The sequence below is a fragment of the Python bivittatus genome, unplaced genomic scaffold, assembly GCF_059951505.1.
Source record: "Python bivittatus isolate LINGU-HERP-01145 unplaced genomic scaffold, Pbiv_v1 ctg000080_np1212, whole genome shotgun sequence".
NCBI classification, from domain to species: Eukaryota; Metazoa; Chordata; class Lepidosauria; order Squamata; family Pythonidae; genus Python; species Python bivittatus.
The window spans coordinates 35,054,353-35,073,211 of NW_028277035.1; the positions used below are offsets into that span (position 1 = coordinate 35,054,353).

The following is an 18,859-nucleotide window of genomic DNA, read 5'->3' on the forward strand; positions in this document are numbered from 1 at the left end:
TTTATGAAGTATCACCTAACCAAAATACTTGTTTAAACAAGTATTTTAAACAAGAATCCCAACAAGACAAGGTTGAATGATAGACGTTGCTTTCCAAACCATAGAATGGATTAGCATTTTACAATCCTAAATTTGTAGACTTTCTTGACAGAAAACTCCTGAAAGAAAAGTGTATACCTGCAAATGTCATTAAATTCTTCCTACAGACTTCAAAGTTATTGACAAGAGCTTCACTGTACCTCTTTTTGAAATTGTATAGGCTTCACCCTTAGAGGGTTCTATTGTGCCTATAAAGTTCATCACTTCTGGCAAAAAGTAACAGAATATTGATCTTCATTTTTGCTGTTCAGTGGGAAGTACAACTCTAGCTTTAGATTAGGTCTGCATCAAATTGGACAGCCTCTTTTGATTCTGAGTCAGAGTGAGCTATTGTCTGAAGTATCAAATGGGGCCCCAAGCCGACATTTGTGGTCCGTGCACTTTTAGAAGACACATTTGTACATACAGAAAACCTATACAAGATGTAATATAAGTTAATGCTTCAAATGTATACAAGCCAGATTTTTATAGCAGAGTTAGATTTAGTATGGGGCTCGCCTATCTGAAGTTGATGGGCTTAGTGTGGGTGTTCATGGGGAGGGGGAGGCAGAAGAGGTGCAAATGACAAGATAGGTGCAACATCATCACACAAGTATTGCTATTTATATATTTGAGGCAGAGATTGGAGTTCAAGTGTGTCAGCATGGCATTTGGTTGATGATGCCCCTATGCACGTCCTTCTGGCTTCATCACAGTTTGCTGCAAATGATGCTGGAATTGGTATATCATAAATGAGAAGGGTGGGTTGGTCTCTAAGTGAGAAGATGAAAAGAGACACAGTGTTTGGAAGTGATCACCTTGCAATCCTTAGGTCAGGGGCGTAGACCTTGATGCCCACAGTCTCATGAGGCCCCTGAAAGCTTTGGGTGCAGCTCCCAGCATCCTTACAAAAGGGCCACCAACATGTAACTTTTAATCTAACACAAGGGAAATGATTAAATATATTGGGAACAATCATATTAGTTGTATTGAATTTTAATTATATATACATTAAATTAACTTAATTTTGGATTTTTGTCCTAGCCTTGCCCACTTCTTTGTTCTGGCCCCATCTTTGTTCTGGAGTGGTGGCTCTCCAGCATGCTCTTCAAAGGTGAAATGTGGACCTTGGGCTCAAAAATCTTGTGCACCCATGGTTTCTAATATTGCTTCTCCAAGAATGAGAATGTGAAACTCAACTTTGATGTGCACATAGGTAGTAGCCTTAGAACCTTTTTTTTTTTAAATGTTCTTTTACTGTTTCTGCAGAACATTTCTTCCCAGTTGGAATTTGTACAGTAACATCATAACATCACCTATTGTGCTTTTCAAGTGGTTAATGTAGTTAGTGTAGGTTTAATTCCTAAAACAGGGTTGAATTAGTTCCTCAACACTTCAGTTAGACTCTTTGTTGCTCCCTGAGTGTGGAAGTAGCACCGCTGAATTCAATGGAAAGACCGACATACTCAAGTTCAGTGCAGTGGATGTTAAAGTTCTTCTACAGAGAGAAATTTGATATTTTCAAATAAATGGCAATCAGATTTAAAAAAACAGACACACACTTTCTTACTACTGGAATTCTATAGGCTGTTTCTGTTAAGTATTTTGGATCCATTGATTAGACTTTTCATTGATGAAGATGGTATACCCAAGTAGATTCCATTGGATTCAAACATACACACAGAGGGAGCAAGAAGGAAAACAAAAAGAAACAACCCTGCTGACATTTACTACAGGTAGTCCTCATTTAGTGACCACAATTGGCACCAGCAACGCAATCATTAAGCGAAGCGGTTGCTTAGTGAAATCACAACTACGCTTACAATCTTACTTCAGCTTTCCTTTGCTTTGCAGACCCGCAAAGGTCATAAATGCGAGGACTGATTGTAATATTACTTTTTCATCACCACTGTAACTACAAACGGTTGCTAAATGAGGCAGTCGCTAAACAAGGACTACCTGTGTGTAGCATTGTTGGATAGCAGTTAAGCTATGACCACCTGTAACCCTAACCTTTGTTATACTGTTTATCTTTTCTTTAATTAAATAAGCCTACATTTCTATTTATTGCAAGCTATAGCATTAGGCATTTCTGCCATAGCACCACTATTTTAAAAACTTAGTCTCTAGGGTGGCATGGGCATTACTGCAGCACTGTAACATCTCTATAAGAGAGAAAATATATATCTGTATATATAGTTATATTTCCATTTTAACGTAATTCCCTGAGCATTCCTTTTTTCCTTTTTTCTGCAATCAGCTCCTGAATTCTTTGGTTCCTTGTCCTTTCATATGGTGGTCTCCTCCTCCTCCAGATGATGTTGTGTTGTGGCACTTCATTTTCCAGCTCATGAATTTTATAGGGTACATCCAGTGTGTTGCCTTCTGGCTGCTCTATGGTTACATTAGAACTGGAGATATTTACCTTGGCAACAACTGGTGGACCTGTTGTTCTATGTGGTGTATGATCTTCAACAGATGTTGCAAGGGTGGGAGTGATGTCCTCTTCAATATCATTAACTGTTGAGTTTCCATGTCCTATTTCATTAGTGTACATACCACAAGACTTGCAACACAGTTTATTATATCCAGGAATGGTACAGTACCGATGGAGAACTTCCATGCGACAAAACATTGATCTGTCTCCTTGGCAATGTTCTGCTGAAAGAGAAAAATAAATTTAAATGTATGCTATACATCCAAAACAGAATCAAATAAACTTGGCCTTAAGAGGCCCTTGCGTACAATAAGATATTATATGTGCTCTTAACTAAAACTCTCTTATGTTTCTTTGCAGTGATCAAAAGCTAGAAAACAGATTTTATGTAGTGATTCAATCTTCAGGGGATATGGGGACAAAGTGACAATTCCTAAATGATGTAAGTTCAAATGTGACCCCAAATGCACACATTAAGGTTATGCAGGATATAACTGTTTAGGCATGATAGTGACTTGATGTGCTTTCTGTTAGAACTACCTGCCATATGGATCACCCTAGTTACATGCTGAATTTTCCTAAACTCAGGTCAACAGGTTGTACTGAGTATGGTATATCAGTGGAATTAAAATTAGTTATATAGGAAGCAGCTTTCTGATTGATTTTACATGCACTTCTGTTAATCTGACCACAGGAAGTTACTTAATATATTTGGCCTAACACAGATTACACACCAGCATACTGCACTTTGACTTCTTATTATTCAATTGCTTTAATATTAACAACTGGAGGCAAATATACATTGGCAATGATGTAAACATAATTTTGAGAGCCTTAGTGGTGGGGAAAAATGCTATACACATATAAAGACTCCATTCACTATACTACTTGCCACAGAAGTTGCAAATAGTCAGTGTCATCACAAGTCAGTGAGAATTATATAATCACTGAGCATGCTAAGTCTTCATTGGTCTTTGATGGGAAGGACAGAGTTTATTTTTTTTCTACAGGTTTCTTGGCTTCTTTTTTGGCTACGTAAGAACAGACACTTAGCTGAAATCACTCTTTCTTCTCTCTCTCACCCTGACATCAAGATAAATTGCCATCAAAGACGCAAATTCATTGGGCTTTATCCTTTTTGCTTCTATTATTTTATAATAACATACCATGTCATCATCCAAATGTTAAAGACTTGGGTGGCATATGTACAGAATCTTCCATCTATAAAGAGTGTACCATTTTCAGAGCTTCCATATATTGCTAGAACATTACTAGGCAGACATCAACCAGGAACTTCTTAAATGTAAGAACCAAGATAGTTCTCTAATCTGATTGTCTTACTTTCTGAGAGAGGTTGTCCACTACACAACTGAGATACCTAACATTTAAAAAAACAAAACAAAACACTTAACACTGTATTTAGATGAACCATGAATCCTCCATTGTAGGAACTGATGGACCAAGAGAAGGTAATGCATAATTTTCATTGCCATGGGGAATTGAACATTTACAAATTTATTCCCCAACAAGCTTCAAAACTTCAGTTCTTCTGAGAACTAAAACAAATATTATCTTTCCTTCATGACTCATGCCCTTATCTAAACATCTATGCGTGCCTAATTATGCCTTCAAAATGTGGAAGAGTTTTAAAAGAAAATAACAGAGAGACATGTTATTTCTTGTGTTTCTTTCTAATGTCAGCTCTCTGTATGAGGAACATGCTAAGGAAGAGAGAGGTTAGCATAAAATGCTGGATCAGTATTGAGACTGAGTGCTTGTTGCAGGAAACCATCTCTGAGTTATGCTGCATTATGTGTCCAGATGGGAAGAGAAGGAACACATCCTTATTGCCATCTGGTGATAATATTAATTTGGATGCACAGTTAACATGGTATTTAATTTCATACTGCATCTGGCTGCAACATGGCCTTATTGTTTTAACTATATTATTATTATTATTATTATTATTATTATTATTATTATTATTATTATTGCTACTGCTACTGCTACCCTACTGTGATAAGAACAGAGTAAGTCCAGGAATCATATATGCTGAAGAAATACAGTGGTACCCCGGGATACGAACGCCTCTACTAACGAACTTTTCGGGTTACGACCAGCTCCGGCCGCAAAAATTTACCTCGATGTGCGAACTCCGCCTCGGGGTACGGTCATTTTTCCGCCCTGACACGTGGTCCGCGGCCATTTTTCCGCCCCTGACACGTGGTCCACGGCCGTTTTCCCACCACGCCACGCGGTGCCTGGCTATTCTCGTGCCGCGCCGTGCCTGGCCGTTCTCCCGCCGCGCCGCGCAACGCCTGGCCTTTTTCCCGCCGCGCCGTGCGGCGCCCGGCCGTTCTCCCGCCCCTGACGCGTGGTCCGCAGACACCAGAACGGATTAACGGTAATTACATTGAACCTTATGGGAAAATTTGCTTCGGGGTGCGACCAAATTCGGAGGGCGGAACAGATTAACATTGAACCCTATGGGAAAATTTGCGTCGGGTTACGACCAACTCGGGATACGCCCAGAGTCACGGAACGCATTAAGTTCGTATCCCGAGGTACCACTGTATCAGTCTTCCCTACACTGCTTATAAAGCATGCACAAGTATTCTTAAGCACCCTTGTTTACCTAAGAAATAAATACTGAAATTCAACCCAGGTTTCCGAGTATGCATTACAGAGAGGGAGAATGACCAATCTGAAGACTGAGTTGAGTAGAGATACATTTTGAACAGCTAGGGACTGAAATTTCTCATGGGGTAAAACACACTAAGAAAGTTTTCAGAACCTGCCTCAGTGAAACGTATAGGAGCTATGAAAGCAAATAGCACTGTTCTTACATAGCTCCTGATCATTTCAGTACAGTCAGCACAAGAGAATGTCCAAACAGATACTATCTACTTTAATTTCTGGGAGCAACATACCATGTAGATTTCTTGACACTTAAAGAATCTGGGGTATATACATGACAAACATCTTTTCTAGGTAAAGTTGTGGGGGTGGGTGGGTCGTGTGCTTAAAGTTGGGGGGTTATGAGTTAAATTTTTCCACAGGGATGTTTCGGTGTTTCAGATTTATCCTCTCAACAATTTTTGTCACCAAGAGATTTCAGATGCATCTTTGCAAATGTTGCCTAAGAAGTCTACAATCAAGATGCTATGACAGCATCGTCAGGCGCTTAGAAGGAACCTGCATGCAGATATGGCAGCCCAGGAGTTAGTGATGTTAGCTTTTTCACTGCATTGCAACTCATAACCCACTCTAATTCAGAAGCATTCACTGACTTCAGAAAGGATATATAATCACTCTTCACTCATCCTCTAAAATATTATAGGGCATGAGTGTGTTTAATTGGCAAACATATCAGTCTAGCGTATGTTAACACTTTTAAAAATGTCACTGGCGGCGTTTGAAAACAAATTTAAAGTAGTATTTTTTTAAAAAAAATTACCCAATTATTTATGGAAATACATACATACATACATACATACATACATACATACATACATACATTTTGTTGCTGTTATTTGACTTTGTTCTAATTTTATGAAATATAGTTCCAGTTCTGTTTCGTAAGGGAAAGGATTCCCTGAATTCTTTAAGTTAGAGATCAAATGTTTCATATATAGAAATATGAATTTAACAGCTGTAGGATTAAAGTATATCTAGATGTTTAAAATTGCAAAATAGTTATCTATATTTGATACATAGTTTTCAAACTAATTAAAGAAACATTTGGCTGTTCTGTCAAGGAGCCTGTTGAAACAGCTTTAGAAAAATGCCTTATTTTTCACAGTAAAATAACCACCTGCAAAACATGTAGGTTAAATACAGAGTCAGGTGAAATGACTCCTGTAATACTATTAAGATGTGTTTCATTTATAATTAAAATTTTATAGAAAGACATCTTCTTAACTTCCACAGTGAGGGGTAGCCATGGAGCAGCAACAAGACTTGTGGCACCTTAAAGATGTAACAAATTCATTCTGGCATCAGTCACCTCCTGGACTGCAAGCCCTTTGCGCACACAAAGGCCATCATTAACCTTCTTGATTTTAGGGTGCAAAAGTCTCAAAGCTGTTTGCCTTAAGCTTGTGACTTGTATATATCAAAATAAATCTATGTGGTTGTTCCTGCAACAAAACTGCCAGATCTGCCGAACTTTAATCTTTTATTTTGCAGTATGCATGACAGGCTGGAAGTATGTCTTTAACTCAGCAGTAAGAAAAAAATATTTATTTGTACAATCACTTTGGTACACATTTCAACTGGCCTGATAGAAAATATTGAACAGCAAACTGAATTGGCACATCTTTAATATTGTGTTAAATACATACAAAACACTGATAAAATATCCCTGATAAACCAAAGTGCATATAGAACTGCGCACAATGCCCAGATATCTTATTGCACCATTCTCTATAGCCACCCATATTTTCAAACATCACTTAACAGTTGTCTATCGAAAGGTAACTAACAGTCATAAGTAAGTTGATAACAGTTACACACCAATTATTTTACATAACAGTATTTAGTGCCAAGTAACACGTCTTTGCCTTTTATGTTGCCATGTGTAATTACTAACATGTTGCAGCAGGAAATAATCATAATAACAGCAAAATTTAAATATGTGATCACATGATAATGACCATTTTGAAGTGCTACATTGCCGAAAATCCACAGGGCCACCTTTGTCAGGTATATCAAATGTTAGAGGAAAGATAGCAAGCAAATTGTTATGGTACCCCAGGACTAATGCCTTTCTATTCCTTGATATTACATGAGTGGTATATGGAGACTAAGTTTTAGATTTTCAACACAAAGCCTGTTGAAGCAATAAATTGCAGTTAAACAAATTAAGTGTTGCAAAATACTTTTTTTCATCCAATTTGGTAATGATCTTTTTCTTTCTCATACATGGACTGTGCAAACTTCCTTCTAGCGTTTTATCATTCAAGTAAAAACTCTGTATGTGAATATCAATTCATGATACCAGTACACTATATTTAAAGCTGGAACTGGAGATTAATGCCAATGCAATTAAAGTTTAAGGCATTTTTCTAAACATAGTTTCTTCTTCCCTAAGCAAAATGAAACAAAGCAATAAAAATTGAGGTAATTCTGTAGTTCACACTGTTATGCTTGCCAGTTGACACACATCTACAGATCATACACGCACACGCACACACTCACATAGAAAAACTGAACCAGTCAAGCCAAATATGCATATGGTGAAAAAAGACTGATGAATGTAATGATGGATAAAGAATTAATTGCTGAACAACTTTTGACATCACATTGTGTGTCAATGCCATATTGTCTCAACAATATTACAATACTGCACACCACAACTTGTAGCATAAGTACATGTTCTGCCATGTTGTTTTTCTAATTGCTTTTTCCAAAAAAGGAAAAAAAAAAAGAACATAAGGAACACTCTGATAAAGTTGTATTTTTCTACTTTTGGAAATCAATATAAACAAAAAGGAGATTCATTTGAAGCATAGTATATAGTAGCAGCAGCATTTGATGGACTATATATAAAAAGTCTCATCTTCCTGAATAAGAAGCTTTTTTATGGTAACAAACACACATTTTAAAGCCATTGTGACACATGGATTTAGAAACAATGAGACTATAAAGAAAGATGGAATGAGTGCTTTCGTCCTATTTGAATACCCTGCAAAAACACTGATCTAGCTAATCTGCTGTGAGTTAGAGGACCTTTAGATGAAAGGAAAACCTTAGCACTACAAGTTGTCATTATTGTGATGCGATCACATTCACAATAAGTTCTCAGTTTCACCATCAAACTCAAATCATGAGCCAGTTAAGAGCCTTTTTTCACCATCACTAACCAACAAGCAAACCGATATCAGCTCACTTTTTAGAGGACTTACAACAAACTGCAGATATTCTGCTTCATTCACCCAACCCCTTCACGACCTCCACTGCAGCAATGAAGGGCTGCTCAATCTCCAGAGAAGCAAGACATTGGACACTGCAGCCCAGTATAGGGAAAGAAAGATTTATCTCGAGATAAAACTGGGAAGATTCAAGAAAATGTTCCATATAGGAAAAAGAATAGAGCAGAAGGCAAAGTCCACATTTGATGTGGCATGCAGTTAAAGGCAAAGGCAGAATTATAAATGGGTCTTTTACTTGAAGATATTTTCTGGATTGGATAATCTGTGTCCGGTCTTGACAGCCACTGTATCATGTAGGTCTTCTTGGATGTATCTGATGAATTTTCTGAAGGAGAATGAAGGATTTGGGATGGAAAAGGGAAAAAAAATATGAGCACATTTTGTAGCTGTTAAGGAACACTTTACAGTCCTTGGTTCTGTAAGCTGAATTAATAGCCCCCATTCTAATCACAAAAAGGAAAATATTTTAAAAGCCAAAACTATACTAGAAAAACACAAGTGTTTTTAGTTTTAATGAAATTAATCATTTGAGCCCTTCTGTTCAGATGCATCACAACGTGGCATGCTTTCAGAAAGGCTAACACAGAACAAATGTAGATATTGCATAAATGTTTTTATAGAAATTTACTTCCGTTTTAGGATTTCTTCACACATTCTGGCTGTTAGGCATGCCCTTAAGATTTTGAAAGGGTACTTTTGAGCAAGCAGGGCAGGGACAGGGGAAAGGGCTGGCAACAGCTATAGACCATTGTGGGTCTGGACTGGAAGACACCGAAGTGGAGGAACTATAGAACAGAAAAACAGGGAATAAAAGTAAAAATGGAAGGGTGATAGTGCTTAACCTCAGAACCTCAGTCTCCACTATTCAAGTTTCCAAAATGGAGTCGGATCCTCTGATAACTCATAGATGAAGAATTCATGCCAAGAATGATTCTCAACACTTTGGTCTTCTTTATTACTTCATACTGGCCTCCTAGCATTTTCCCTCAACCCAAAAAGAAAAACCAGACTGCTTTAAGAAGTGTTTTTCATTTTTTCTCCAGCTGCAATAAATGTAAAGCTGTTAACACTGGGAATATGGGACAGATTACTCTGACAATAGAGAAGTAAAATAGCAAATGTATGTATAGCGATGTCTCAAGTTTCACAAGAGTCCTCCCCACTTCATCCTCCCCATTCCCCATCTCTACAGAAGACTCAAGAAGTAAGAGTTTTTAAAATGTGTACACTCACTTGGACATGAAGATAGCCTACAGATCCTTGTTGTTTCTGGCCTATCTTCTTTACAAAAGCCAGTAACATTTTCTCTTGTCTTGCAGAGAACTGGCCTTTCTTGTGTGCCATTACCACAGGTTACAGAACACTGGAGAGAAAACAAAAAATGGGCTTCTGGCTCTCTTTTGTAAATGCATTTGCGGTTTATATCTTTATCTTTATACACACACGGAATTAGTGCTAACAGTCACACCATCATTACTCCTATTCCAACATTCTAAACTTCTCGATGACTCTAAAGCAAAAATGGAGCCTTGTTGTTATATAAATATAAAATCTGTACATTCCAGTTTTGTATTTCCAAGACAAAGCAAGGGAAGAGCCACACAGACGTGTCCATTTATTTCAATTGAGTAAGCAAATCCACATGGATAATCTTATCCCCCCCGTATTAATAAAAATAGTTAAATTAAATATAAATTGAACCACGATACAAATGTCTGCTTACCTGTGACCAGGGTCCTATCCACCACTGTGCAGGGCAAAGCTCCCGATTGCAAACCCTCTTGCCCTCTGGACGATCACTGCTGCAGTATTTGGTATGGACAGAGCGGTTTGTGTTGTCATGCAGTGTTTGGATACATCGTACTGAACGCACCTGATATCCTGTTTTCCCACAACTTTTGCTGCAAGGTTCCCAGTCACCTGTCACCCATCTGTTTCAATGAAAAACAATTAAGTCAAATATATAATTGCACCACTAGATCCTCCTGTCCAGTTTATTATTTCCAGAATGAGTATTGTTTAGCCTGGGACTTCTGGAGGAAGAATGGTGGATTGAAGATGGCTCCACGAAAAGCAGAGCCAATGACTGCAGTGAAGAACAAAGAGCTGGCGAGTAGACCGGCTCTTTGAACCTCTCTGGACAAAGGAGAGGACTTGAGATCAACCCATAAGTGCTCCAGACAGTTTCTCCTCATGAGGAGACTGTAAGATAGTAGTCTCCAGCAGGTTTTGAGCACTGGGAGATGAGGGAATAGTCATCTTGCTCAAACCGCAGTTGGCGCCTTTGAAAGGACACTAAGTTTGCATACTTCATTTTCTAATCACTTTCAGAAATTGCTTAACTACTTTTCAGCTATTAGAAACCTTTGGATTGACAAGTTTGAAAGCACCAGGTGAGTTTGCCTTCAATCCTTAATGAAAGAAAGTTTTAACTACAAGCTTAAGATCTTAAAAAAAAAAAAGGAAATAAACAGCAAAAGGTTTATTAAAACTTTGATTTTAGAAAGTGTGATGGAATGGACTTATGAAGGCCATGCTCAGGGCGATAAGTGTGTTCTTAGCCCCCAACAGGAGCGTGGGAAGTTCAAGAAGATGCGGCTGGCACCTCCCTAAGGAATTCACGGTGTTGTGGCTGGCTGGCTTGGGAACTTGGGTTCAATTTGGTGAGATTCTGTCTTGAGGTGGAAGCTAATAAATGCAACAGAACTGTATTTGCATTGTCTCGTGGAGTTCTTTGGGCTGAACCTGACATCAATCTCCCCAGACTGAACCCAAGTTCCCAAGCCAGCCAGCCACAACACCGTGAATTCCTTAGGGAGGTGCCAGCCTCATCTTCTTGAACTTCCCACACTCCTGTTGGGGGCTAAGAACACGCTTATCTCCCTGAGCATGGCCTTCATAAGTCCATTCCATCACAGAAAGCTACAAACAGACTAAGAGTCCAGATAAATTGGAAATAAGATTTTGGAATTAATTATAAAGAATCTTTCCCATGGGAAAATGTTTTTGTTTTGAATTTTTAAAAAACATAATAAGATAAGATTTTTAAAATTAGACATTAGAGGGAACTAAAGATTTCAATTAAAGGAGAAGAACACATAAACTTGACTAACAGTTACAGAATGGAACAAAATATTCTAACACTGGAAATATTGAAGGACACTTTAGAAAAACGGAGTCAGAAGTTAATATTAACAATATCAACAGCGATATCTGCCTCTATGGATAGACTGTGTTTAAAAATGTTGTGGAAGAGGAATAAGTTTTACTTGACAAGACAGAGACTGAGTTGAATGTCGATTTACAAATGACAGGCTATGAGAATGACATGGAAAACGATGTTACGCTGGACATATGTTTTAATAATTAAAAGGGACATACAAACAATAAACCAAAAGAGTGACCTGGATAATTTTTCCATACTGGACTTACAAAAGCTTGTTAAAGCTTTGAAGAATCTGGTCAGAAGGGACAAAGAAGGAATGAAAAGAAATCAAGTTCTATGACATTATTTGAATGGATTAAAGATTAAGATTGCTAGAAGTGAAAGGAAGGAATATAAAGTTGGTTTATTTGATCAAGGTTAAAATAGATATGTTGTTATTTCTGGTAACCTTTAATGGACTTTTGCTGACACCAGGACTGACATGACAATGCTTTATGGATTTGTCTATAGATAAGAGATGGGATATGGAAAGAAGAGATCATTTGCTGTATTTTAAGAGGAGGCGAAAAGTTACTAAAATTGTTTATACTTGTTGTGATAAAGGTTGGAAGTCTCTCTCTCTCTCTCACGCACACACACAGAGACCCATATATATATTCTTTTTTTTACTATATTCGTACTTTCCCTTTTTCTTTCTATTCTTTACATTTTTCCTTTTTTCCCCCTTTGCACCTTTTACCCTTTCTATTTTTCTATCTTTCTTTTAGTTTGTATTAGTTTTTACTATTGTAATTATAATCTTTAATAAAATTACTTGGAAAAAAAGTATTGCTTAGCCTGCATTTTTAGTTTTTTGGCTTGATTACAGAGGTACAATGATGAATGCTAAACAGCTTAGAAAACAGAAACATAAGCATTAATAATAAGGCTTGGTTATTTACTGTGGGTAGGATATAATATACTTTTATGGTAAGTTAGTGCACACTAAATTCAGACAATCCAAAAATGTTCTAGCATAGAAAACCTCCCAATCTTCCTCAACACATTCTTGTTTTATCAGTAAAAGTTCAGTCATTTTAACAGGACTCCCTCTTTCTAGTAAACAACTACATTATGAATTTTGATTAAACTTATGCTGTAGAGTATTCTTTTCCAAAATAAAAATCAAACATAACACCTCTATCATCCAGCATGAAATCCTCCCATGGTAACCCCTGCCTAAATACGTAGCTTCCAGATGATTTGGAATGAGGATCCTGGAAACTGCCCTCAACATATCTAGAGAGTGGAAGGTTGGGGAAGCTTGTCATAGATTTTGATCATTTGGTTGGTTTCTTCAGAAGAAGGTCATCTATGGACAATGAACCAGCCCTCCCCAACATGGTGCTCTCCATGTGGGCTGAATGTTCAGAGCAGGGAATTATGGGAGCTAAAAATTACTAGACAGTGATTGGTATAATATAAGCTACAGTTGTTCTATGGTGCTTGGGAAATTATCCTTGTACAGTTATATTGTTGTGCTTAGTTTTTAATCTTATTACTGTTTCAGAGATCTGTAAGACACTCCAACATGACTGGAGTGGCATATAAGCCTAATAAAATAATAGATAAACAAACAAATAAATAAAATCCCAATATACTTAGAAATTAGAACTGGATATTACATATCCCTAAAAGATATGAGACCTAATCGAAATCATTCTGTTTTGGAACCTTCCTAATGTAGATGTGTTGGACTTAAAAAAATAGAATTTCCTCCTAGTCTTTCTGACAAATAAGATCATCTATTTGTAATACTCTGAACAATTAATATGGAAACCAGCAGAGAGAGCAACCACTAAAACAAGTGTTGTTAGCAGATGCTGGCACAGGAGCAGCATAATTCTTAGAAATAAATTTGCTACTTTAGCTTTGCCAACAATTCAATAGTCAGCTAAGTGCCATATGAAAGAGAATGAAAGCCATAACTTTACAGCTTGTTCCACCATTGTAAATCTTTCAAAGCAGTAGAATCATTTCTCTCAGGAACAATGTTTAACTACTTCTACATCTGTACTTTACTATGTTAATGAATGGACTATTAACCTTGATGCTTCCTGAAAAATCAGAAGAAAGTTTACATAATGCATTCTTAATATATTTTCTGTAAGGTTTAATAGGAGTTCTATAAATAACCCCATTGAAACAGAGTGTGTGATAGTCATATAAATATTAAAAACTTAAATGTTGCAAAATTCTGAACTCTTCTCTTTTGCAATATTCCATCTAACATCATTTCCATTACCCAGCAGTGAATTGCTCAAGATGCTTCGTAAAAGCATTAGAGGAGAGTTTGCTCAGGCTGTTATCTAAGTGAAATAGAAACACCTTCCATGGAGAAATTCCTCTTTAAAATCAGGGCAGAACTAAATAGTTTCCTTTTCTTCTTCTTTCCAATAAATGCCTAGATGTTCCTTTCAGTTTTTAGCTAGGACACAGTGAACAGAGGAATGTGAAGAGCAAATGAATGATAGAGCAGATACCATTCCCAAGCCATCGATGATTTCAATACCTTCAATTAATGTGTGTACATGACACCTGCTCTATGATGCTCCTTCCTTTCAGCTGTGTTGTTTTACCACACTGAAGGTCTGCTAACAGCCAATGAGCTAAGGGGTAGTGGAATGTCCAGTATTGTAATATTACCTCAGGTATAGCAACTAATTTGGTTGGGACATGATGCTAAACAACCTATGTTTAAAATTCTGGCTTATCAAGAATAAGCAAGTATGCCAGTTCATGCTGATCAATTGACCCCCCTTGGGTCTTCCTAATAACAAACTAAGAAGCCTCTATCTATGGTTGGTTTAGCATTATAGCTACATTGGGATGCTCCCCACTTACAGAGCCAGACTTATAAACCACAATTTCTTCTTGGCTTATGATTCCAGTTTATTAGCAAATAGCAAGCCATGTCTTTGGAAAGATGAAGGCTAGTTCAACTGCTCACAGAGGAGCCACATGGAAGCCAACCGGTACTTGCATATGCTTCTTCTCTGGTCTTTATAGGCTAAAATTCTGAAGAATTGTGGCTTGGCATGAGATCTGAACAGGGCCATTGTGTTGTACCAGAAGTTAAGGTTTGGCAATCTAGTGATCTGGGAATAAGTTGGTAGAGATTGTAAAGAATGACCATCTTTACATTCATCTTTTTTATTGTCCACTTTTACTAAAATTGAATATAAATGCTCACTCACTAGAAGATGAACACATTATCTCTCAAAACCAAGATTATTTGTGTATCACTAAAGTAATATAGAACAACTTCTACCAACTTATTCACATTCCCATGGGAAAACACATCTTATTCAAAATAACAAAATGTAGATGGGCTGCATTCTCACACAGGCATGTACTTGGATTGACCTATAAAATGTATGAGAATTATGTTCGGAATCCAAAACTTGGTAATCCTATTTATACACTTTTTAAATTGCTAATCGCTAGTTAGATTAGGAACAAAAGCACAGCCTCTATCTTTACAGTGCCTGCTAATCCAAACTATGTAGTGTAAATATCTGTTTAAAACGACAAGTAAGTGTTCAGATGAAAAATACCATAAATGCTTAAGTCCAAAGTTTTTGTGAGCAGAAAATACTCATTTTTCTATCCTTCTGCAACAACCCAACATTTCTAAAAGTTTTATTAGAAACTTTTAAAACATTTAAAAACATTTCTACAGGTTTTATTGCTCTTTAGATTAGAATTAGCAAATGGCATTTTCTTCAGTAATGGCCTGCATATATTTTTAAATAACTGAAAAACAATTTATATAAACATCAATTTATATAAGTTCAATGATGTCTTATTTCTCTTATGTTTAGTAACATAACATAAACATTAAAAAATGTTTATCCCCTTCAAAATTTATTTTGTAATTGGGTGGCATCCTTATTTACATGATTTTTAAAATTAAGTATCTTAATATTGCTAATTTCATCATTTCACTATGTAATTTCTAAATTGATAACATTCTAAAAAGTATGGCTATAAAGCAGCCCTGACCGAAAAAGGCAATAGGAAGGGGAAAATGCTAAGACAAAGTCATCTGAAGCAAGGCAATGTTGCTTTAGCAGAAGAGTATTTAATAGTAGTGAAAGCTCAGAGAGACACACTTACATTGGCTGGGAACATTCCTGGACATTGCACACTCTACGAATGGGTTTGGGCTTTGAGATGGACTCACAGTAACTGCGATGAATCATCTTAAGGTCATTCTTCCTCCGGCAACCATATTTTGTAAATTGATGGCCTTAAGGAAAAAAAAACACCTTACTTTATCTTCAACATTTCAAAGAACTTTCACATAATTCAAATATTTTTGTTCTCCCCCTACTGAAAATATCCTGGCCACTATTTTGTGACTCCCTTGCACCAGTTAAACAGAAATAAAAGGATAATTCTCTACTTGCATGGAGGCCTGGTTAAGATGTTTGTCCATCTCTCAGTAATCCAGGGAAGCATGTAGAGTTGTTGTTAGCTTATAAATTAGCTTCGGTTATATAAAAGTAAAGTAAAATCTCTTCTGAGTCAAGCTCAGCTCTTGATAATTTACAGATAGACAAATTCCTGTCATTTGGTATTGCCTTCTTCCATCGAGTTTTTTTGACTTCTCAATGTAGTCAACTGCCTTGGGCTTCCTAGAAGGTCTTCTTCTACCAAACCAGAACTGGCTTTGCTTAGCTTTCTAGACCAGGCTACAACAGGTTTCAGTTATATGGAAGAATCAATTCACTTGGGCTGTCAGATCCATGTTGCAAAAATCTGGACAATCACAAAATGGTGAAAATGGCAGCCTTCCCGCCATCGCCTGGTCAAATCTTACACTTGGCTGATCTCAAAAAACTAACAAAGATTTAACCGTCAGGGAATCCCAGGGCTGTAGGCAAGACTGAGAAGCAGAAGAATCATGTGGGAAGAAGGCAATGACAATTCATATACTTGCTAAGAAAACAATTTGGATTTGTCTGTGCAGTTACCAAAGTCAAGCTTTGCTTAAGGGATTTTACCTTTACTTTTTACAGTAACGTAAATTCTGTCTGATCTACTGATTCATAAACCCAGTAAACCCATCTGTGTTTGTATTCATAATATTAAATTCTGTGAGTGCCTGAATTGTCATGCTGACATATATTTGTGGTCTTCCAGTAATGTATATATTTATTTCATTCATGTCATATGGAGAATGATGTTGAGAATGCTTTTGCCAACCAGGAGAACACATACATTCAAAATAAACATATCCTTGTGCAGACTATAGACTTAGAATCTATATTTTCAGATGAATGATGGTTTTTGTCATGCAGACCAAGAGACATCATGGCCTCTCCCTCTATTCTGGAGATAGAAATTGAGTCCTCTGAAACAGACAAACACAGAGCTAGAGGAAGAAATAGAGGAAGGATCTGTGAACTGAGTTTGGAAAACCTTTGATTAAGTTTGAATTGACCATGAATCTGAGGAATGTCCAGGCAGTAGGGACAAAGGGAACATTTGTTTCAAGGGAAATCTAGTTGAGAAGAAATACGCAACAGGTTTAGACCAGAATTTGCACTAAGATTAATTTCTTTTTCTGTGTTACAACAGTTGCCTATTTTTAAATTTCTTTTATTCAAGTAATTGTGGGTACTTCAGCCTTTTATACATTCCTCATGTTGTACATCGGGAAATAACCTATTTTTAAAAACTTTTCTGATCTGTAATAATTAATCCAAATCTTTTGCCGAGAATTTTTCTAAATATCCTGGCAGAACACTCATTTGTAGCAAATCGGTGGCATCTTGTGGTCTGCCAGGAGCACTACATCTTTTATAAATTTTCTTTTTTAAACAGTCTGCTGTTTTCCCATCATTTGAATAGCTCTATAACCATTTTCCTTCACTACTGAATGTTGGCATGTTTATATTTAAATTTAGAAAGTATTTGTATAGTTCACCTTCTCTCTCTCTCTCTCTCTCTTTAAAATAAAATTTTATTTTATTGATCTCTGGTCTATCTCCCAACAAGAGAACAGAAATCTCTAGTCATATCTTTCTAAGCTGGCATATGAACAAGGAGACAGCAATATGGAAATTATTTCAACTTCTGTATTTTTCACTATGCAATCACAGTCAGGCAGCACAGGATCTGAAAGCCCTATCTCTCTGACACACCGGGGTTAAGGGGAGGACACCAGATAAGTACCCCCTGGAAGATAGGTGGTGGCAGCAATAACTATCAAGCCTATACCAAAAACCAGGAGGCGGTGGTCAGGTGTGAATACTCAGAATACTTCTGGGAGATGAGGTTTAAGACCTCCAGCCTTCCCTCCTACAACTTAGCAATTCTGCTACAGGTATATAGTTAAGGACAGCAAGCGTGGTGAATATTTGAGATTGATTCCAAATTTCAGAGCAAGTAGAATTCTGGAAGCTGAGAAATGAGTTAATATGTGTTGCAATTTTGCATGTTTCTCTAAAAACAAACAACCTGCATATTACCAGTTAAGTATTGGTTCAGTCTAGTATAGATGTGGAGTGCAAGTTACATTCTCCAGTGAAAATTTTATACCACAGCATTTTGTCTCCTCTCATTCATTTATTTCATCCTGGTTACTCTTTTGTCTACTATTCCATTTTCTAGATGTGCAGTATGTTGTGAATAATAGACAGCAATACATAATTTCCATGGAATGTATTTTTCTATCTATGATTTTTCATGTTATTCAAATTTTTCCCTATTAAAATGTAACTGAAGATGTTAACATCTAGTGATTCTTAAGAAATCATTTCACTTTGGATAGACTCACAAATACTGATTGATGATTGTTTGGAAAATCAAATGTGCTGCACTGAGTGAATGAACTACCACAGATAAAAAATTACAGGTAAGCCTGTTCTATCGTTTCAAATTCATGGATTCCTGCCTCATATTCAGCTATAAGTCATTAAGCACATTTAAGAACATAATTAGAAGCACAGTTTTTCATAACAGTCAGAAAAGTCAATGCAGTCATCAGCATCTTTACCTCCTCCACAAGGTTTTGAGCACTGTGACCATTTTTTCAGAGCCCATTCATATGGTATAGAATCTTTCAAGACATTGTTATCATCGACATTTAAAGAATCTTCATGGATCATAAATTTGTATGTCAATGAAATCTTCCCATTACCATGAGGAATTACCTAGTTAGACAAATAATGTATATATTTTCAGGGAGATCATTTT

General features: G+C 36.8%; 1 protein-coding gene across 2 annotated transcripts in view; it reads right to left on the reverse strand.

Moving 5' to 3' along the window:
- Positions 1-727: 727 nt before the first annotated feature.
- ADAMTS2 (ADAM metallopeptidase with thrombospondin type 1 motif 2) overlaps positions 728-18,859 on the reverse strand; it is a 270,332-nt gene continuing 252,200 nt past the window's right edge. The window contains exons 17-22 of one of the 2 annotated variants that reach the window (XM_088133820.1): positions 18,660-18,816; positions 15,773-15,905; positions 10,172-10,379; positions 9,682-9,811; positions 8,684-8,773; positions 728-2,736 (exon numbers count right to left, since the gene is read on the reverse strand). In XM_088133820.1, coding sequence (XP_087989946.1) covers positions 2,291-2,736; positions 8,684-8,773; positions 9,682-9,811; positions 10,172-10,379; positions 15,773-15,905; positions 18,660-18,816 — 1,164 coding nt within the window. In that variant the 3' untranslated portion in view covers positions 728-2,290. Of the gene's footprint in view, positions 2,740-8,683; positions 8,774-9,681; positions 9,812-10,171; positions 10,380-15,772; positions 15,906-18,659; positions 18,817-18,859 lie in introns of both variants that reach the window. The other variant, XM_088133819.1, reaches the window with a different exon arrangement.